The 18,559-nt window shown below is 44.7% G+C and overlaps 1 protein-coding gene across 4 annotated transcripts in view; it reads left to right on the forward strand.

The window, feature by feature from the left end:
- rad17 (RAD17 checkpoint clamp loader component) overlaps nucleotides 1-15,621 on the forward strand; it is a 78,391-nt gene extending 62,770 nt beyond the window's left edge. For all 4 annotated transcript variants that reach the window (XM_086030162.1, XM_086030163.1, XM_086030164.1 and 1 more), the window contains 2 exons: nucleotides 572-629; nucleotides 14,121-15,621. In XM_086030162.1, the coding sequence (XP_085886288.1) occupies nucleotides 572-629; nucleotides 14,121-14,298 (236 nt within the window). In that variant the 3' untranslated portion in view covers nucleotides 14,299-15,621. The remainder of the gene's footprint in view (nucleotides 1-571; nucleotides 630-14,120) is intronic.
- Nucleotides 15,622-18,559: the final 2,938 nt, after the last annotated feature.

An 18,559-nucleotide genomic window follows, 5' to 3' on the forward strand; every position in this document is an offset into this window, starting at 1 on the left:
TAAAAAGGGCCTGGTTCGGGTGGGACTTAAGGTATATGGGGTCAGGACTTCTGGTGGTAGGAGCGGGACTTCTGGTCTATTGTCTCGAAAGGGGCGTGGTTAGTGGCCAGTCTCCCGGTTCGATTGACCAATCAGGGGCCAGGATTCCTTTGATTGACACCTGTCAAAAAGTTTGACAAAAGCAGGACATTTGTCCAAAGACACTAGCCATAAAGTTGTTTTTTTTTTTTGCAACTTTGGCTTCAAACAATAGCGATAGATTTGACAGTCATCCGCATAGCAGTAGAACTCATTGTCTTGCTCGCTCATTATTGGGGCATAAGTAGGAAGTCAACAATCACGTTTTCCAGGTCACGTGATGTTCCGCAAATAGCGGATTTGTTATTTCAAATGTGTTGTGATTGTGATAAAGAGGAAGTGATAAAAGAAGTCTGTCTGACGTACAGTTATTTCTGACTTCATTTTCTGATTAGATATAAAATCAAAATTGAAAAACTATATTTTTTTCTTTGTTGTTATTGTACAAGAACCCTGTTAAGTGTTATGTAACATATTATTTTATTTTTTTCAGCTGCAATAACATTTATCCAGGATGTGGGGCACATGCCACTGAAGAGATTCCCTCTAAGGTACAATTCCCATTCTCCTTCCACATTTTTCACCCGATTCACTTCATTCAAGTTTCAAAACATTCAGAAAATTCATGCCTACCGGGGTACCATTTTTCTTGTTTCACAAATTTTCCCCAATTTTACATTTTTCAATTTTACACCACGGAAAAAAAACATTCATTTCCAATGGCACATTCAACATTTCACATTTACACCATTCCAATTTGAAATTCACAGCATTCACCTCATTCAACTCAGATTAAGATTTTCAGCACACCCAAAATTCCGACTTCCCACACATTCAACTCATTCACTATTAAAAAAGCTACACATATTCAACTATTCACCATTTATTTCCATTGGCACATTCAACTTTTCACATTTACACCATTCCAATTTCAAATTCACAACATTCAGCTCATTCAACTCACATTAAGCTTTTCAACACACCCCAAATTCATACTTCCCACACATTAAACTCATTCACCCTTAGAAAAGCCACACAAATTTCACTATTCATTTTGGGTGGGCCAGTGTTATTGCCCCTTTGTCTCCCCAGTGCGGCCGCCATCTTGGACTGGGACATTAGCTAGACTGGGGATACTCACCCCGAGGTCTCCCCAGTGCGGCGGCCATCTTGGGCAGGGATATCAGCTGCACCCATTATTCTCACCCCTCAGCCAGCCCCAGTAAGGCGGCCATCTTGGAGAGGGACATAAGCTACAGCTAGCATTCTGTCCCCTTGGCCTGCCCTGGTGTGGAGGCCATATTGTTCAAAAGTATTGGGACACCCAGAATTGTCATCCCCAGGTGTCCCTAATGAAGCGGCCATATTGTTCAAAAGTATTGGACACCCCGAAGTGACCCCAAGTGACCCTTCGGTGACCTGGAAGTGACTCAAATGACCCGGAAGTGACCCAAATGACCCGGAAGTGAGCCAAGTGACCCGCAAGTGACCGACGTGACCCAAAAGACCCTGAAGTGACGCGGAAGTGACGCGGAAGTGACCCCAAATGACTCGGAAGTGACCTAAATGACCCGGAAGTGACCCAGACGTGACCCCAAAGTGACCCGGACGTGACCCAGAAGTAACCCAAATGACCCGGAAAAGACCCAAGTGACCCGGAAGACACACGGAAGTCAGTTAAATGACCCGGAAGTGACCCCAAATGACCCAGAAGTTTCCCAAGTGACCCAGAAGTCAACCGGAGGTCACCCAAGTGACCCGGAAGTGAAGTGTTTCCTTACTTCCTCTTTTCTAGCTTCACTTCTGTTTTTTTTTTATGTCCTCATTACAGGCCATTGTACATCATTCGAGGTCATTCAACTTCATTCCACTTCATTCATCTTCATTCCACTTCAACTTCATTCCACTTTATTCAGCTTCATTCCAACGCATTCCGCAGTTTCTTAAAGATTCCTTCGCCTTTACGCGTAATTTCTCCAGAAATTGCATTTTCTAGTTCATTAAGCGTTTGGAGAAGCAGCCTGCTTTGTCCTTGCAGCAGAAGGTAGCACAAAGTTTTTTCAACATACAAATGAACTATTTTAAAATTAATTACTTTTGGCAAGTAGTTTTCATTAGTGTGAATTTATTTATGTCCAACTTCCTGTGTACAGTATTTTTATGACCAATCTAGAAAAAAAATCATGTTTAGGTATTAATCATAATCTGTCCTAATAACATATTTGAAAACCAGGAGCTCTTTTAAAGAAACCTGTTGAGGGCCAAGAGGGCAGTGAAGACCGGCCGCGGCGTTGCGCATCTGTGGGACCATTCCCGCCGCCCGCTTCCCACTGGAAGCCGCTAAACACGAACAAAGAATGAAAAGTGAAACATAGAAATTCAATGGTTTCATCCCCCCAAAATAAAGAGTTAGCTCCCTTATTTAAACCATCCATCCATCAAGCCTATATGACATCATAAAGGACAAAGCATAAAAGGACCAAAGCAACTGCAGAACAACTGATACATCACGTAAACAACCAGTTATAACAGTACCAGTACCCCCGCCTCCCCCTCAAGGGGCACCAGCTGGTGCCCAGAATCTAAAACAACAACAGAAACAAGGTCACAAAGAAAAGAAAATAAAACAAACAAACAAACAAAAAAGAAAAACAATTAGAAAACATCAAGCTAAAGTCTAAATCAAAACCAAAATCAAGAACAGATCGGAGAAGGCCAGACAAGAGGTTCCCCGGCGGAACCAATCCGGTAGGCGTCCAGAAGGCCAGACGAGAGGGTCTTGGCACAAGCAGTCCAGTGGGCGACCCGGAGGCCAGACAAGAGGGTCGTGGCGGGGCAAACTAGTGGCCCTCCCGTAGGCCAGACACAAGGTTCTTGGCGGGGCCAGTTCAGTGGGCATCCAGGAGGCCAGACAAGAGGGTCTTGGCAGGAACAATCTGGTGGGCAACCCATAGGCCAGACGAGAGGGTCATGGCAGGGACAATCTAGTGGCCCTCCTGAAGGCCAGACAAGAGGTTCTTGGTGGGGCTAGTCCCATGGGCGTCCAGGAGGCCAGACGAGAAGGTCTTGGCTGGACAAGTCTGGTGGGCAACCCGGAGGCCAGGCGAGAGGGTCTAGGCGGGGTCAGTCCTGTGGGCATCCAGGGGGCCACACAGGGGATGAAGGCAGCCTCAGGCCTTGCGCCGTTGTAGCAGAATCCAAGAGCAGCCGCAGAGGTTGCGCCACCAGAGCCGAGTCAGAGGGCAGCCGAAGGTCTTGTACCGTCGTAGCAGAATCCAAGGGCAGCTGCAGAGGTTGCGCTGCCGGAGCCGTCGTAGCAGAATCCAAGGGCAGCCGCCAAGGTTGCCTGCCGGAGCCGTCGTAGCAGAATCCAAGGGCAGCCGCAGAGGTTGCGCTGTCGGAGCCATCGTAGCAGAATCCAAGGGCACCCGCAGAGGTTGCGCTGCCGAAGCTGAGTCAGAGGGGGGCAGTCGAAGGCCTTTCGCCATCGTAGCAGAATCCAAGGGCTGCCGCAGAGGTTGCGCTGCCGGAGCCGTCGTAGCAGAATCCAAGGGCAGCCGCAGATGTTGTGCCGCCAGAACAGAGTCAAAGGGAAGCCGAAGGCCTTGCGCCGTTGTAGCAGAATTCAAGGGCAGCCGCAAAGGTTGCGCTGCCGTAACAGGATCAGAGTCTGGTGATGCTGAGGAACTAGGATAGGGGCCTGCATTTGCTGAGGTGCCAGGAAGAGGGCCTGGCACTGCAGAGGAACCGGCATGGGACCCTGTAGTTAATGAGGTGCCGGGAAGAGGGCTTGGCACTGCAGAGGAGCTGGCATGAGAGCCTGTAGTTGCCGAGGTGCCGGGAAGAGGGCCAGGCACTGCAGAGGAACCGGCTTGGAAGCCTGTAGTTACCGAGGTGCCGGGAAGAGGGCTTTGCACTGCAGAGGAGCCGGCATGAGAGCCTGTAGTTGCCGAGGTGCCAGGAAGAGGGCCTGGCACTGTAGAGGAACCGGCATGGGAGCCTATAGTTACCAAGGTGCCGGGAAGAGGGCATGGCACTGCTGTGGCACCGGGTGCAGAGGAGCTGGCATGGGAGCCTGTAGTTGCCGAGGTGCCGGGAAGAGGGCATGGCACTGCTGAGGCACCGGGTGCAGAGGAGCTGGCATGGGAGCCTGTAGTTGTCGAGGTCCCGGGAAGGGGGTCTGGCACTGCTGAGGCATCGGGACGGGGCCCCGCATTTGCTGAGGCGCCGGGAAGGGGCCCTGCCTCATCAGCCTGCCACCATAGAGGTTGGGACGCACACGAGACACAAGGGATTGGGAGTACAGATAGTGAGGAATGTAAATTAGAAGAAATGGGATGAACGGGACTAGCTGAAGACGTACGCAGTGAACGAGGTGTCTAAAAAGGTGGGGAGTGTAGTGGCTTGGGTAAAGGTTCGTAATGAAGTGACTTGGACAAAGCTGAGGAGGAACCAGAAACTCTACTCGGACGCCTACGTTGGCCACCCCGCGAGGGTCCCGTGTAAATGGCCAACCGGGCACCCAAAGTAGGGTCTGAGGGAAGGGTTCAGTGGTGGACAATAGGGGTACAGGTTCGGAATGACGCGACGTGGAAAAAGTGGACTTACGGGAGGAACCAGAACCTCTACTCGGGCGTCTACATTGGCCACCCCGCGAGGGTTCCGTGTAAATGGCCAACCGGGCGCACAAGCTAGAGTCTGATGGAAAGGGTTCTGGAGTGGACACCAAGGAATCATCATCAGAAAAACATGACAAAAATTGACAAGAGCTTGAATAGTGACTTGGGAAGGGACTCGAAAAACCAATATCAGTGTCAAACTCTGAATTGGAAACTAAGGGAACATCATCGTACAAAAACTGAGGAGGGCTTGAAAAAGCAGGAAGCCCAAAATCAATGTCAGAATCAGAATCAGAAAGGAGATTAACCAAATCATGGCCATATTCACAGTCAGAAAAAACCTGAGTCTAAAAACAAAACATCGGCTGTTAAACTAGAAGGGGACTGTACAAAATGAGGACAAGTAGGTGGCAAAGATGAGAGAGACATGGAAGAAAAGACAGAGCTTACACGAAGGGTTTGGTGGTGGTCAGCAGGCTGAGGGCGGTTGGAGGCAGACCATGACTTGCGACAGCTTGAGCGACCCATCGTGAAGGAGCGACACGACAGGTTCCCAGTGAAAAGGCAAAGCAGCACCCCGTGAGACAATCACTAACTGATTCAATCAATCAATCAATCACATTTTATTTATATAGCACTTTTCATACATAAAAATGCAACTCAAAGTGCTTTAAAACATTCAAAGCAAAACATAGATAATTAGGAAAAAAAAAAAAAAAATCCGTTCATGCCCTTCCTCCCAACAAACCCAAGACAGATATCCATTAGTACATCAGCAATCATTCACACACACCCACACAAAGTGCACATTCTGATAAAATGTGTTAAAAAGACATGACAAGGCACAGAGAAACCATATGAGGAAAGGGTACCCAAGGGGAGCTCTCCGCGCCGAGGGGAATGACAGCCCACGGCCACAGGGGCGCCACCACCATAGAGGCCAGGCGGACCCCACACAAAGTGTAGAGGCCGCCGGCCACCCAGACCCAAGGAGTCCCTGCGATGACAGCCCCCGCGGGAAGGGCAGTCACCCTTCCCTCAAAGCGGAGGCTCCCCCATGAGGAAACACTGGAGCTAAAAGCTGACAACGGCAGAGAGCAACAAAACTAAAAGACCGAACAGTAGTATAGTCTAAGAACTATAATCAGTAAGATAAGATAGAAAAAAATAATCTTCAATCAAAAGAAAAGATAAATTATTTAAAAGTTGTTGAAAGCCAAACTAAAAAGGTGTGTCTTGAATTTCCTCTTAAAAATATCAACAGTCTCTGCAGACCTGACGTCCTCTGGCAGGCTATTCCAAAGGTGAGGACCAAAATGGCTGAATGCAGCCTCGCCATGCATTTTGGTCCTCACCCTTGGAATAAATAAAAGGCCGGCGCCAGAGGACCTCAGGATCCGCGAGGGTTGGTATGATAAAAGCAAATCAGATAAATAAGATGGCCCAAGACCATTAACACATTTATAAACTAATAAAAGTACCTTAAAATCGATCCTGAAACACACAGGGAGCCAATGCAGCAATTTCAAAACTGGCGTAATGTGCTCTCGCCCTCTGGTTCTCATCAGCACCCGAGCGGCTGAATTCTGCAGTAGTTGCAGTGGTGAAATGCTCTTTTTCGGGAGGCCAGAGAGCAGGGCATTACAGTAATCTAAACGACAGGAAATAAAAGCATACATCAGCACTTCCGTGTTAGCCTGAGAGAGAAACGGGCGGACTCTGGCGATATTCTTAAGGTGATAAAAACCAATCTTGGTTACATTTTTAATATGAGGAATAAAACTGAGCTCAGAGTCAAAAATGACGCCAAGGTTCTTCACACAATGTGAGGGATTAAAAATGTGTAGTTTTGGTAAACGCTTCTCTCTCTGACCTTCAGGACCGATAACTAAAACCTCAGTTTTGTCCTGATTGAGCTGTAGGAAATTATCTGCCATCCATGACTTGATATCTAAAATGCAATTTAAAAGGGTATCAACCTGTGTCATCAGGAGACACGGCAATATACAGCTGCGTGTCATCAGCATAGCTGTGAAAGCTGATGCCGTGTCCCCTGATGACATCCCCAAGGGGAAGCATTTAAAGATTAAAAAGTAAGGGGCCTAAAATCGAACCACATTTAATTTCATGGGTTTTGGAGGAACAAGTATCCATACTTACAAAGAAATATCGGTCTGTGAGATAGGAATAAAACCAGTTAAAAACAGTACCAGAGATGCCCACTAGATTTTTAAGTCTATTTAATAAAATTTGGTGATCTACTGTATCAAAAGCAGTGCTTAGATCCAGTAGCACCAAGACTGTGAGTTTTCTCACGTCTGCAGTGCACCTAATATCATTTAAAATCCTTAAAAGAGCAGTCTCCGTACTGTGGTTCATCCTAAAACCAGATTGATATTCCTCCAAAATATTATTTGTATTTAAAAAATGATTCAACTGGATGAAAACCAGTTTTTCTAAAATCTTACTTAAAAACGGTAAGTTGGATACAGGTCTGTAATTATTAAAAACGCTCGGGTCAGAATTGCTCTTCTTCAGAAGGGGCTTCACCACCGCCGTTTTAAAGGCAGCGGGGAAGACGCTCGTCCGAAGAGAGCAATTGACTATATTTAAAATTTGTTCCTCAAAAAATCCATAAAATGTCTTAAAAAGAAATGCGGGAATTGGATCCAAAAGGCAGGTTGTTGGGTTTACCTGGGAGAAAACTCGAACAAGTGTCCTTGCATCAACCAGGGCAAAACTTTCCAGTGTTTCCTCATGTAAATATGATTGTCCAGGTTTATTAAAACTGGTGTTTTGACGGGCTAAAAGACTGGATCTTATGTCATCGATTTTACTTCTGAAGTGGTCTGAAAAGTCCTCACAGAGAGCGTCTGTTGGTCTCTGTGGGGACTTATTAAAATCAGAACTAGTTAAAACTTCAAAGGTGGAGAAGAGAACTCTGGGGTTGTTTTTATTGACTGTAATGAGGTTTAAGAAATAGGAAGATCTTGCCAGTTTGACTGTTTTATTGTAGGATTTCAGTTGTTCGCATAAAATTTCATAATGTACTGTAAGTTTACTTTTTCTCCACCTCCTCTCTGCACTCCTGCATTTTCTCTTTGATGTTTTGATAGCATTGTTTCTCCACGGGGGTACAGTCTTTGTTTGTGTTGTTTTAATTAAAAGTGGAGCTACTGAATCTAATGATGATTTAAGATGTAGGTTAAAATTGTCAACAATAAGATCACAGGGTGCAGGTAAAATGTCAGCAGGAGTGCTTTTTAAGATCTCGATAAAATTTGCAGCCACCTCAGAAGATAGGTAGCGTTTCTTCACTGTTCTCACCGGGACTGCTAGATGGTTAAAACTGGCGATGTTAAAATAGACACAGTAGTGGTCTGACACTGCCAAGTCAACAACAGAGGACACACCAGCAGACAAGCCATAGATTATAACCAAATCTAGGCTGTGTCCTCTGTTGTGAGTTGGCTGCAAGACGTGCTGTTTAAAATCCAAGCAGTTTAAAAGGTTTAAAAAATCACTGGATAGTGGGTCCGAGATGTTGTCCATGTGTATATTAAAATCGCCAGTTATTAAAATCCTGTTATAACTGGAATATAAAATGGATAAGAATTCTGAAAATTCTGTAATAAAAGAAGTGGAATGATGGGGAGGTCTATAAACGGTAATGCAGTGAATAGGGGGACTGCTAAAAACAAAGGCATGGTGTTCAAACGATAAATAGCTGCTAAAAATGATCTCCTTTGATAAAAGAGTATTAATAAAAATTGATGCAGTCCCGCCTCCTCTTTTGCCATCCCTTGTAGAAAATAAAGAGTTAAAATTCGGTGGGCAAGCCTCGGTGAGAGCAACTGGAGCATCTGTACCAAGCCATGTCTCAGACAAAAGTATACCATGTAAATTATTGTCTAAAATCAGGTCGCTTATGATAAAAGTTTTGTTTAAAAGGGAGCGCACGTTCAGCACGGCCAGATTAATTATTGTGCTGGATGTGCGCTCATGGTGGTATGAATGAGCAGTATTAACATATACTAGATTACCACTGTTAAAACCACGTTGTTTGTGTGTGCAAGGGAAGCGTCTGCCGGTGATGGTTTCAATGGGAAAGTTGTCCGATAGTGGTAATGATAATGAGGGCCTGCAGGGGGAGCTAGTGAGGGTGTTGGTACTGTGAGCAGCGTTTATGAGTAGAAGAAGAAATATGATTGGTAAGCAAGAGTCAGCTGGGAGTGGAATTGGTTACGACATGGTGGATGTTAGTGGCTAAAATCTTGCTACCAAGAGCGTTCGGATGAACACCATCCGGCTGGTAAAAAGACGGGCGATTCCAGAATAGGTTAAAATTGTCAATAAAAGCAAAGTCAAGGTGGCCACAAGTGCGTAGGAGCCACATGTTCAAGCTTAAAAGGCGGCTGAAGCGCTCGACTCCGCGAGACAATGCCGGCAAAATGCCACTCACCCAGACCGACAGACCGCAGGTTCTTAACAAGGCAAAGAGGGCGTGAAAGTCTCTCTTCGTCTGCTCAGACTGTCGGCGTATTGTCTCATTTGTCCCTATGTGAACGATGAGCCGGGTTATGGATGATAGCAGAGAGTCAAGAACACCCGGCAGGATGTTAACTATGTCCATGACTTTTGCTCCGGGAAAACAGCGGGTGACGGAGCCGGGATAGTGAGTACGTCTAATGGTGCTGTCGCCAATTATAACGGTGGTCGGTGGGTGACGTGAGGAGGGAACGCCAAGGGACTCACCGCCAGCGGGAGATTCACGACCCCACTGTCCAGGATGGCCCCGCCGAGGCCGAGTGATGACGGTGGATGACACCGGTGAGTGTCGCCGATGATGCTGGTGATGTCGACCACTCGTGTACCGGGACACCGCATTCCGGAGCAGCCCGACGCGTGAGTGGACGGCCGGGTCACCGGCGGACCCGCCCAACATGGGGTTCCCGGCCGAGGTCGTCGCCGTGGGTGGTGGGGAATCCGAGGGAGCCCCTGGGAACACAGCCCCAGCGTCGGACGCAGCAATCGGTGTCTCCGACTGCTGTAGTGCATTGATGGGAACAGGAGACTCACTCGCCAGGGCGGCGAACCGATTCCCCAGGACCAGTTGGGGGCGGTGGGGTGGCTCCCCGGCCCTCCGGCCGCGGGACACCACCTCGACCCAGGTGTCACTCTGCAGCGGTGTCGAGCAGGATGGCCCCGGGCAGGCAATCGGATCCCACCTCGCCGTGTTCGAGAGGCCAGCCGCCTCAGCCGTCATTGTCGCCGACAGGATTTCACGAGCGTGCCTCCTCATGACCACCGCGGAGAGTTCGGGGAAACGGGTCGCGAAGCAAGAGATGACCGATTCCTTCTCATGGAGCTCCTCTGAGAGACGACAAATATCCCTTCTTAGGTCAGAGATTGTTTTATTTGCCTTCTCCAGCAGGCCATTGTGTTCGTCGCTGTCGTCTGAAGGCATTTTAATACACTAGCACCAAGCTAGCCCCAAGCTAGCCTGTTTCCGTTGCAAGCTAGCTGTATGCTAGTCCGCGAGATCAAGCGACCCAGAGATTCACAAAAAAAAAAAAAATAAATAAATAAATAATAATAATCCAAAATAAGATAAAAATAGTCTCCAAAAATAAAAATAAAAAAGTAAAAACGCAACGCGCAGGTGAGGTAGACTCAAAGGAGAAAGTGCAGAAGTGCAATCGTTACCATCCACGTCCAAGCTCTGACGTCTATATCATTGGAGGTGGAGGGATGTTTAGGAGCAGGTGGTGATGTCTTTGGCTTGAGGGATTGTGTCTGAGTCTGCTGGGTCCATGACTGGTCAGTACGTTCTGTCAAGTGTGGATCGGGATTTGGACCCATTCGCAAATATGACACGGAAGTTGAAGAGTAAAAAGTCTTTATCAAGAAAAATACAAGGTAACAACAGAGATCAGGACGGGAAGAGAGTGCATCCTCTTTCCAATAAGGTTTGACGTACTGACAATGTGTCAGTGTGTAACTCAAAAGATTTGAACTGTAAGACTTCAAGCCTATATGACATCATAAAGGACAAAGCATAAAAGGACCATAGCAACTGCAGAGCAACTGATACATCACGTAAACAACCAGTTATAACATGTTAACTCACATGTTAACTCGACATCAGAGCGTAAATGAGAAAAATATGCGAAATGATGCTTAAAATAGAAATGGATGGAGCGATTTTTTTGTTGACACGGAAGTCGCTACGGCTTCTTCTTCTACTACTACTACTACTACTTCCGGTATATTTGGTCAGTCTGCGCATGTCAAATTAATTTATTCTGCTTGAAAGTGTCATGCATGAAGCCCCAATCAGATCAATATTCTTATTGTCCATGAAAACAGTGGAGCCAATCATAATTTTAATCTGAACTGTGATCTGATTTAAGAAATTTTGGCCACGTAAACGTAACCAGCGAGCCCTCCATTCAGAATTAATGAGTGCTGATGGCATGCAAATTTCACCCAAAAGCCAAATCCCTAACTTTTTGTGAATAGTGTATGAATGTGTATATGTGTATATACATTGGGTATGGAAAATATTCAGACCCCTTGAAATTTTTCACTTTCCGTTTCATTGCAGCCATTTGCCAAAATGAAAAAAGTTCATTTTATTTCTCATTAATGTACACTCAGCACTCCATCTTGACAGAACAACATCAGAAATGTAGAAACATTTACACATTAATTAAAAAAGATAAACTGAAATATCAAATGGTCATAAGTATTCACACCCTGACGTATTTTATTGGCTAGACACACCCTTTTGCGCTAGTACAGACATGAGTCTTGGGAATGATGCAACAACTTTTTCACACATGGATTTGGGAATCTCTGCCATTCTTTCTTGCAGATCCTCTCCAGTTCTGTCAGGTTAGATGGTGAACGTTGGTGGACAGCCATTTTCAGGTCTCTCCAGAGATGTACAATCGTGTTTAGGTCAGGGCTCTGGCTTGGCCAGTCAAGAACGGTCACCGAGTTGTTCTCAAGACACTTCTTTGTTATTTTAGCTATGTGCTTCTGGTCATTGTCTATTTGAAAGGTGAACCTTCGGCCCAGTCTGTGGTCCTCAGCACGCAGGAAGAGGTTTTCCTCCAGGATATCTCTGTACTTGGCCGCATTCATCTTTCCTTCAATTGCAACCAGTCGTCCTGTCACTGCAGCTGAAAAACACCTCCACAACATGATGCTCTACCACCACATTTCACTGTCGGGATTGTATTAAGCAGGTGATAAGCAGTGCCTGGTTTTCTCCACACATACCGCTTAGAATTAACACCAAAAAGTTCAATCTTGGTCCCATCCGACCAGAGAATTTTATTTCTCATAGTCTGGGAGCGCTTCATGTGTTTTTCGGCAAACTCTATGCGGGCGAGACTTCCTTTGGGCCACTCTGCCATAAAGCCCCGAACAGTGGAGGGCTGTAGTGATAGTTGATTTTGTGTAACTTTCTCCCATCTCCCTACAGCATCTCTGGAGCTCAGCCACAGTGATCTTTGGGTTCTTCTTTACCACTCTCACCAAGGCTCTTCTCCCACGATTGCTCAGTTTGGCTGGACGGCCAGGTTGAGGAAGAGTTGTGGTTTTCCCAAACTTCTTCCATTTGAGGATTATGGAGCCCACTGTGCTCTTAGGAACCTTGAGTGCTGCAGAAATTCTTTTGTAGTGCTGGCCAGATCCGTGCCTTGCCACAATATCTGTCTTTGATCTCCTTGGGCAGTTGCTTCGACCTCATGATTCTCATTTGCTCTGACGTGCACTGTGAGCTGTAAGCTGTGAGCTGTCTTATATAGACAGGTATGTGCCATTCCTAATCAAGTCCAATCAGTTTCATTAAAAACAGCTGGACTCTAATAAAGGAGCAGAACCATCTCAAATAAGATCAGACAATCAGAGGAAATAGACAGCATGTGAGTTAAATATGAAGGTTTTTTGCAAAGGGTGTGAATACCTTTGACCATATGATATTTCAGTTTTTCTTTTGTAATATATTTGCAAACATTTCTAAATGTCTTATTTGTTCTGTCAAGGTGGGGTGCGGAGGGTACATTAATGAGAATTAAAATGAACTTTTTTTGATTTTGGCAAATGGCTGCGATGACACAAAGTAAAGCATCTCAATGGGTCTGAATACTTTATGTACCCACTGTATGTGTACATATGTACAGGAACTCCTCAATTTACGAATGAGTTCTATCCTACACTGGCGATGTAACCCAAATTTCCGCATATGTCTGATTTCACCATTAGTCATGATTTACATCAAAATACAAATTTTAATAATACAAAATACTATAAAAAATGAAAATCCAATATAATAAAAACATAAGATGCTGTACTTAACATTACTGCTGAGAGGTGGATGGAGAAGAAGGAGATGAGGGTGAAAAAGGCAAAGATAGTGTCGGCACGCAAACAGACACGATCGAGACGCGCATCCTCAACTGCAAGGAATCCTGGTTTGTATAGTACAGGAAGTGCTTGTATGCGTAAGTGCGGTGTTTGGTGGGCAACCCACCGTAAATAAACAAGCAGAGGTAAACAAGCTCAAAGACGCAGCACAAACGCACACTTTTGTAGCGAGGAGAAAACCGTCTGCTTCATTCTTGTGGTGAGTGACATGAATATCAAGTGTATTATTGACAGTTGAAAGTACCAAGTGGAAATGACGTCCATTTGAGTCACGATGGCGTGCGTCGCTGTTCACTGTGGGATATTCAAATGCACTCTGTCACAAACCAGTCTAAATCTGTGATAGTGAGCACTTCTCCTTTGCTGAGATAATCCATCCCACCGTGTGCCATATCAAGATGCTGATTAGACACCATGATTAGTGCACAGGTGTGCCTTAGACTTCCAACAATAAAAGGCCACTCTGAAAGTTTTGTTTTATTGAGGGGGAGCACACACACTGTCTGCCATCTGCCCTGACCAGTGTAAACACCTCTCCAACGTGCCAAACGCCATGGAATGTGAGCATTTTCCCACTCAAGTCGTATAGGACGATGTAGTGACGATTACTCCAACAGATGAAAACACGCTTCCGCCATTCGTCAGTCCGGCTATTTTAAAAGGTGTCCCGTTGTTCGTCAATCGTCAGCAAAATTGACGAACCAGTCAGTCTGACGGAATGCCCACCTCTGGTGGTTTGGCATGTGGTTGCCCTCTAATTGTCTGGAGGCCAATTGATTGCAATCCGTGGTCGTTTTCCTTACACGTGCATTGTTTTTTTACTTCACAATAATCAATTAACGAACATTAGTGGAGTAGTTGTAGTTGCTTAAATAATCTTTCCTGGACATTGTTTAAGGAAATGTGCTATATCGTGATCCATTTAATGGATTTTGGGGCACTTTGAGTTTGTTTTTCCATCAGTTTCTTTTATCTGTGCACGATCAGGTTAAAACTGGAGGCCCTGACAGACCAAGAAGGCCTGTTGAAAATTTATAGTGTGGAGGACATTGCGGATGTACATGAAGGATCTGAGTGTCTCCCAGCCAGCCACCCACAGCACCCAACAACTAATGTCAACGAAGAGGAGGAGGACATGACGATTGAAGAATACGACAGTGATTAATGCATGTAATACAAATCCACACTGACGAAAATGTGATATTCTGTTGTTGTTGGGTTTTTGTTTTTTGGGGGGATATTGAGTTGTTCTTGTATCCTCAAATATTACATCAATTCATGTGCTGTACATTATTTGATAGATTACATAGCCAACATACTTTCTCACACTGAAATGACTGACAAACCTTTTATTTACCTAATGGATATTAGGATGACTTAAAATAACAATCACTTGACTCTGAATTTTGCCCCCCATTGAGTCCATGATTCAGGACTGAATTGGTTGTGATTTTTATTTTACGTTGAACTGAGAAAGAAATGTATCACATTTGTATGTTAGATTCTATCCAAGTATGAGCCTCCCTTCAGTGCTTCCAGTTGAAATACAGTATTGTCATTATTTGTTGCCAGTTCAATAGAAGCAACTTGTTTTTCTGTGTTCTGTCATGTTAACCTGTTTGTAGCAAGTGTTTTCATTTAGCTAGTCATAAACTGTTGAAAATGCACCTTCCATTAATTGCGCTTGAATTTACTGTATGAAAAAAAAGGAGAACTATGTGGCGCTCATTGCTGCCATATTGTTCCTCACTTCTCTCACGCTCACGCCCACACCCTTTATTTCAATATTTACTCATCAGGCTGAAACCTTTTAAACAAATGTTTGAATAAACCCTCTTGTGAATAAAAAAAAAAATTAAAGTCAAACATTTGCCCTACTTACAATGTATCCAGAGTTCTCAGATGCACATTGAATGTGAAGATGTTGAGGAAGTAGGTTGCCTATGGTGAGAATTTCTTTGGAGTTGAAGAAAACGTTGGCCTTCATCTGTTTTTCTTGGATTAATAGACAACAGGAGTCTTAGTTTTTGTGGTACTGTGAGGCAGTGGTGGTGATCAAGACTGGGGCTGTGAATACGTTACTCATTCAAAGCTACAGGTAAGAGCATGTACCTAAGTACATTTTACAGTAAAAAGTCATAACATAACTAGTATCAGTTTTACGTATGTATCTAAAGATGATTTTGGGCCCCCATAGGTAACACTGTTCTGGAAAGACTGTACAAATTTGTTGTTTGTGTGTGAATTTCATGCATGACTTTATTGAACTCTCCATGTACTTGTATAGGGTAACTTTATACTGGTATACAAATAATGTCTTCAACTATTGCCACAATGTTGGATGCACAGAAATATTCAAATTGCCTAGTCTATCTTATGCAAAAGAGTAGAATTTTATTTTCCCCACAATAGGGGAAATTGTATGTATTTGCGGATAGAATTGGTACCATTCTGTCAAAGGAAAAAATAAAACTACACTGAAATAACTTGCAATTGAGGAACTGAAACTGGAAATAATAAGCTGTAAATTACTGTTGAGGTGCAAGCAGCTATAAAGAGCCCTCGTAGCCCGAGCTATTTTAGGGTACTAGCACATTGGGGTACTGGCACATTGGAATTTGAATGTTTGGAAAATGGCACAATAAACCTCTAATGTGGATTTTTTAATTTTTTGCCAGGCCTAATGTGTGTGCAATTTTCATGAGTGTTCACACGTTTAGACCCAAATCTGTGGTCTTTTCTCAAGGTTTCTTTTTTTTTTTATCCAAATTGGATTTTGAGTTTTTCCTTGGCCATTTGGGCATTTGAATCATGGGATGTCACCAGTCATTGTCAACTGCCAGGCTATAAAGCCCTTTGAGACTCTCTTGTGAGTTATGGCTATGCATATAAAATAGTGCTGCACGGGATAGCGGTACCAGTACCGTACCACGAACGTCAAAAACGGTTCGAGACGGATCCCTTTTTCTTAGGCTAAGTTACTAGGGGATACAGATTCTGGCAGGCCAACATGATAGAAGGGGAACATGCTAGCAGGCTGTTACGGACTGCCAGAATCTGTATCACCTAGTAACTTTGCCTAGGAAAAAGGGATCCTGCTCATACTTGCTACAGTTGGGTCACTCGATGGTTGGGGTTCACCTTTTTGTGATTGGAGGGCGGGATACAGATTCTGGCAGGTGCTCCTGCGGCCAGGGGATACAGATTTTGTCGGGGGTAAGTACTTTGGCACAACACCGTTATCACAAAATAACAGAGCTGGTCAGTCCGTCCCTGGGCCGGATCAGTCGGACCCTCCGGCCCGGCCGGATGCCCATTTTTGGGGCGGAGGGGTGGGGGGTGACAAATTGTTAAAAATGGCTGGACTAAGCATGGCTGGAAGTGGATTTTAGTCCGGCCCACTAATCAGCTAGTCATCTCGGTCCCTTTGTGGTTGTAGCAGGCACGATATCCATTGTTGTCGCTGACTTTTTGAAGCGACGCCCCCTGACTTTTTTCAAAACAATTTAAGATAAGATAAGATAAGAATGCCTTTATTGATCCCACAGTGGGGAAATTTTCATTGTTACAGTAGCAAAGATATAGGTCACACAGGGGCGGCGGCATAATGTGGCCATTAATGTATAACATTGACGGCAAACATTTAGAATCAAACCTATGTAGATATACGCAGTAACATGTGTATATACACATGTGTATACACACCAACCTACATCTACATAAAAAATATGAGGAACACTCATTTCGGCCTGTACATAGTACAGAGGAAAAAATACTCAGTAATACTAAGTGACAGTGCTGCAGTGCTGTAGTGAAATGTAAGGAACAGCATTGGATAAAAATAAAACTAGACTAACAGTAGTGGGGAATGTTGAGTATTGCACGGTATTACAGTAGTGGGGAATATTGGGTATTGCACGATACGAGCTCAGGTGCAGGACTGCACAATTGCACTAATGACCGCCAGTTTGTAGAGACTACACAATGTTCTTGTTAAAGAGTCTGACAGCAGCAGGCAAGAAGGAACGGCGGAATCTCTCCTTTGCACAGCGAGGGTGTAACAGTCTGTCACTGAAGGTGCTGTGGAGTGCTGTTAGGGTGCCCTGGAGGGGGTGGTCCGGGTTGCCCAGCATTGATGACAGCTTGGCCAACATCCTCCTGTCCCCCACCGAGTGTCCACGAGTATATTAAAGTTGCGCGCCGCTGACACACACAGTTGGGTAAGTAGTAAAGTACTAGTGGCACATTTTGAAGCGTGTCCACAGCGGGTTTGAATAGTAAATTAGGCAGCTAATGATCCTTAAAAAGCCTCTGCCGTTAGCGTCTCTCCTGCAGCGACGTCAATTATGGACACCTTTTCTTTTTTTGGTCGGGGGGCGGAACGGGGGAGGGGCCGACAATGTTTATGAATATGGCCGGAGGGTTGAGGCTGGACGGGTACCCAAGTCAAGGGTGGAGGGTCACGGCCGGACTGGCAAAAAAGGGTCAAGTGCCCAGCTCTGCAAAATAAAACCTCTAGTTGACTGATTAGAGCAACCATAAACACCGCAGGTGTTAACCATTTTTACAAACATATAATGGACTTAGCGACTATTTTGCCTCTGTTATTCCACTCACTCGACCGCCTGCCCTCAGGTAGCATACAAATGTGACGTCACACAGTGGGGGGTTCTATTAGTATCACTGAATATATTTTAGATGTACAAATGCTGCACCTTGCTTTATTACGAATGCACATTCATGTGAATATAAAGCCCATGTCTCACTCTCACCAGCATGAAGAGCTATGAAAATCGGCTGTTTATTCAACACATGTATTCTGTGTGTATATGTTACGACAGATACTTCACAAGTGATGATTTAAATATGAATAATTTTACATCCAATTGAGTATGCAATTCTTTAGAATTACAAGAAAAATTTAGCTTATATTTTGATTTTTCAAACGGCGAGATATCGGTACAGTATCAGCCACAGCCAGCTGTCAAAATTATTTGAACCCAAGACCACGCGACTGACAGCGTATCGCTCTACCAACTCTGCCAAATGAGCAATTTGTGACGGCATGCAACAGGCAGATAAAGATATGACTGAAAACAATGCTGAGCCTACACAAGTACTCATGCACTTTTTGCTTACGCACAGTGACGCCCTCACTCGCCACCTAACATTAAGCTAACTATAAACACTGACAACACCTGCAAAGCGGCGTGAGGTCTCCAGTTTTTTTTTTTTTTTTTTTTTTTATTTATTTATTTATTTATTTTTTTACTGACACCCGCTCCAAATTTCAAATCAGGGCTTTATTTGGCATGCTCACTTTATGCTCGAGACACGCTCCGAAGTTTAACTTAATTTGGCCCTTCACTACCCGGCATGTCAGATAGTATTTAAAAAATTCAAGATTTTTTCCCTTGTTGTTGTCC

The sequence above is a fragment of the Filicampus tigris genome, chromosome 5 (genome assembly GCF_054856515.1).
Source record: "Filicampus tigris isolate MCC_2025a chromosome 5, RoL_Ftig_1.0, whole genome shotgun sequence".
Lineage (NCBI taxonomy): Eukaryota > Metazoa > Chordata > Actinopteri > Syngnathiformes > Syngnathidae > Filicampus > Filicampus tigris.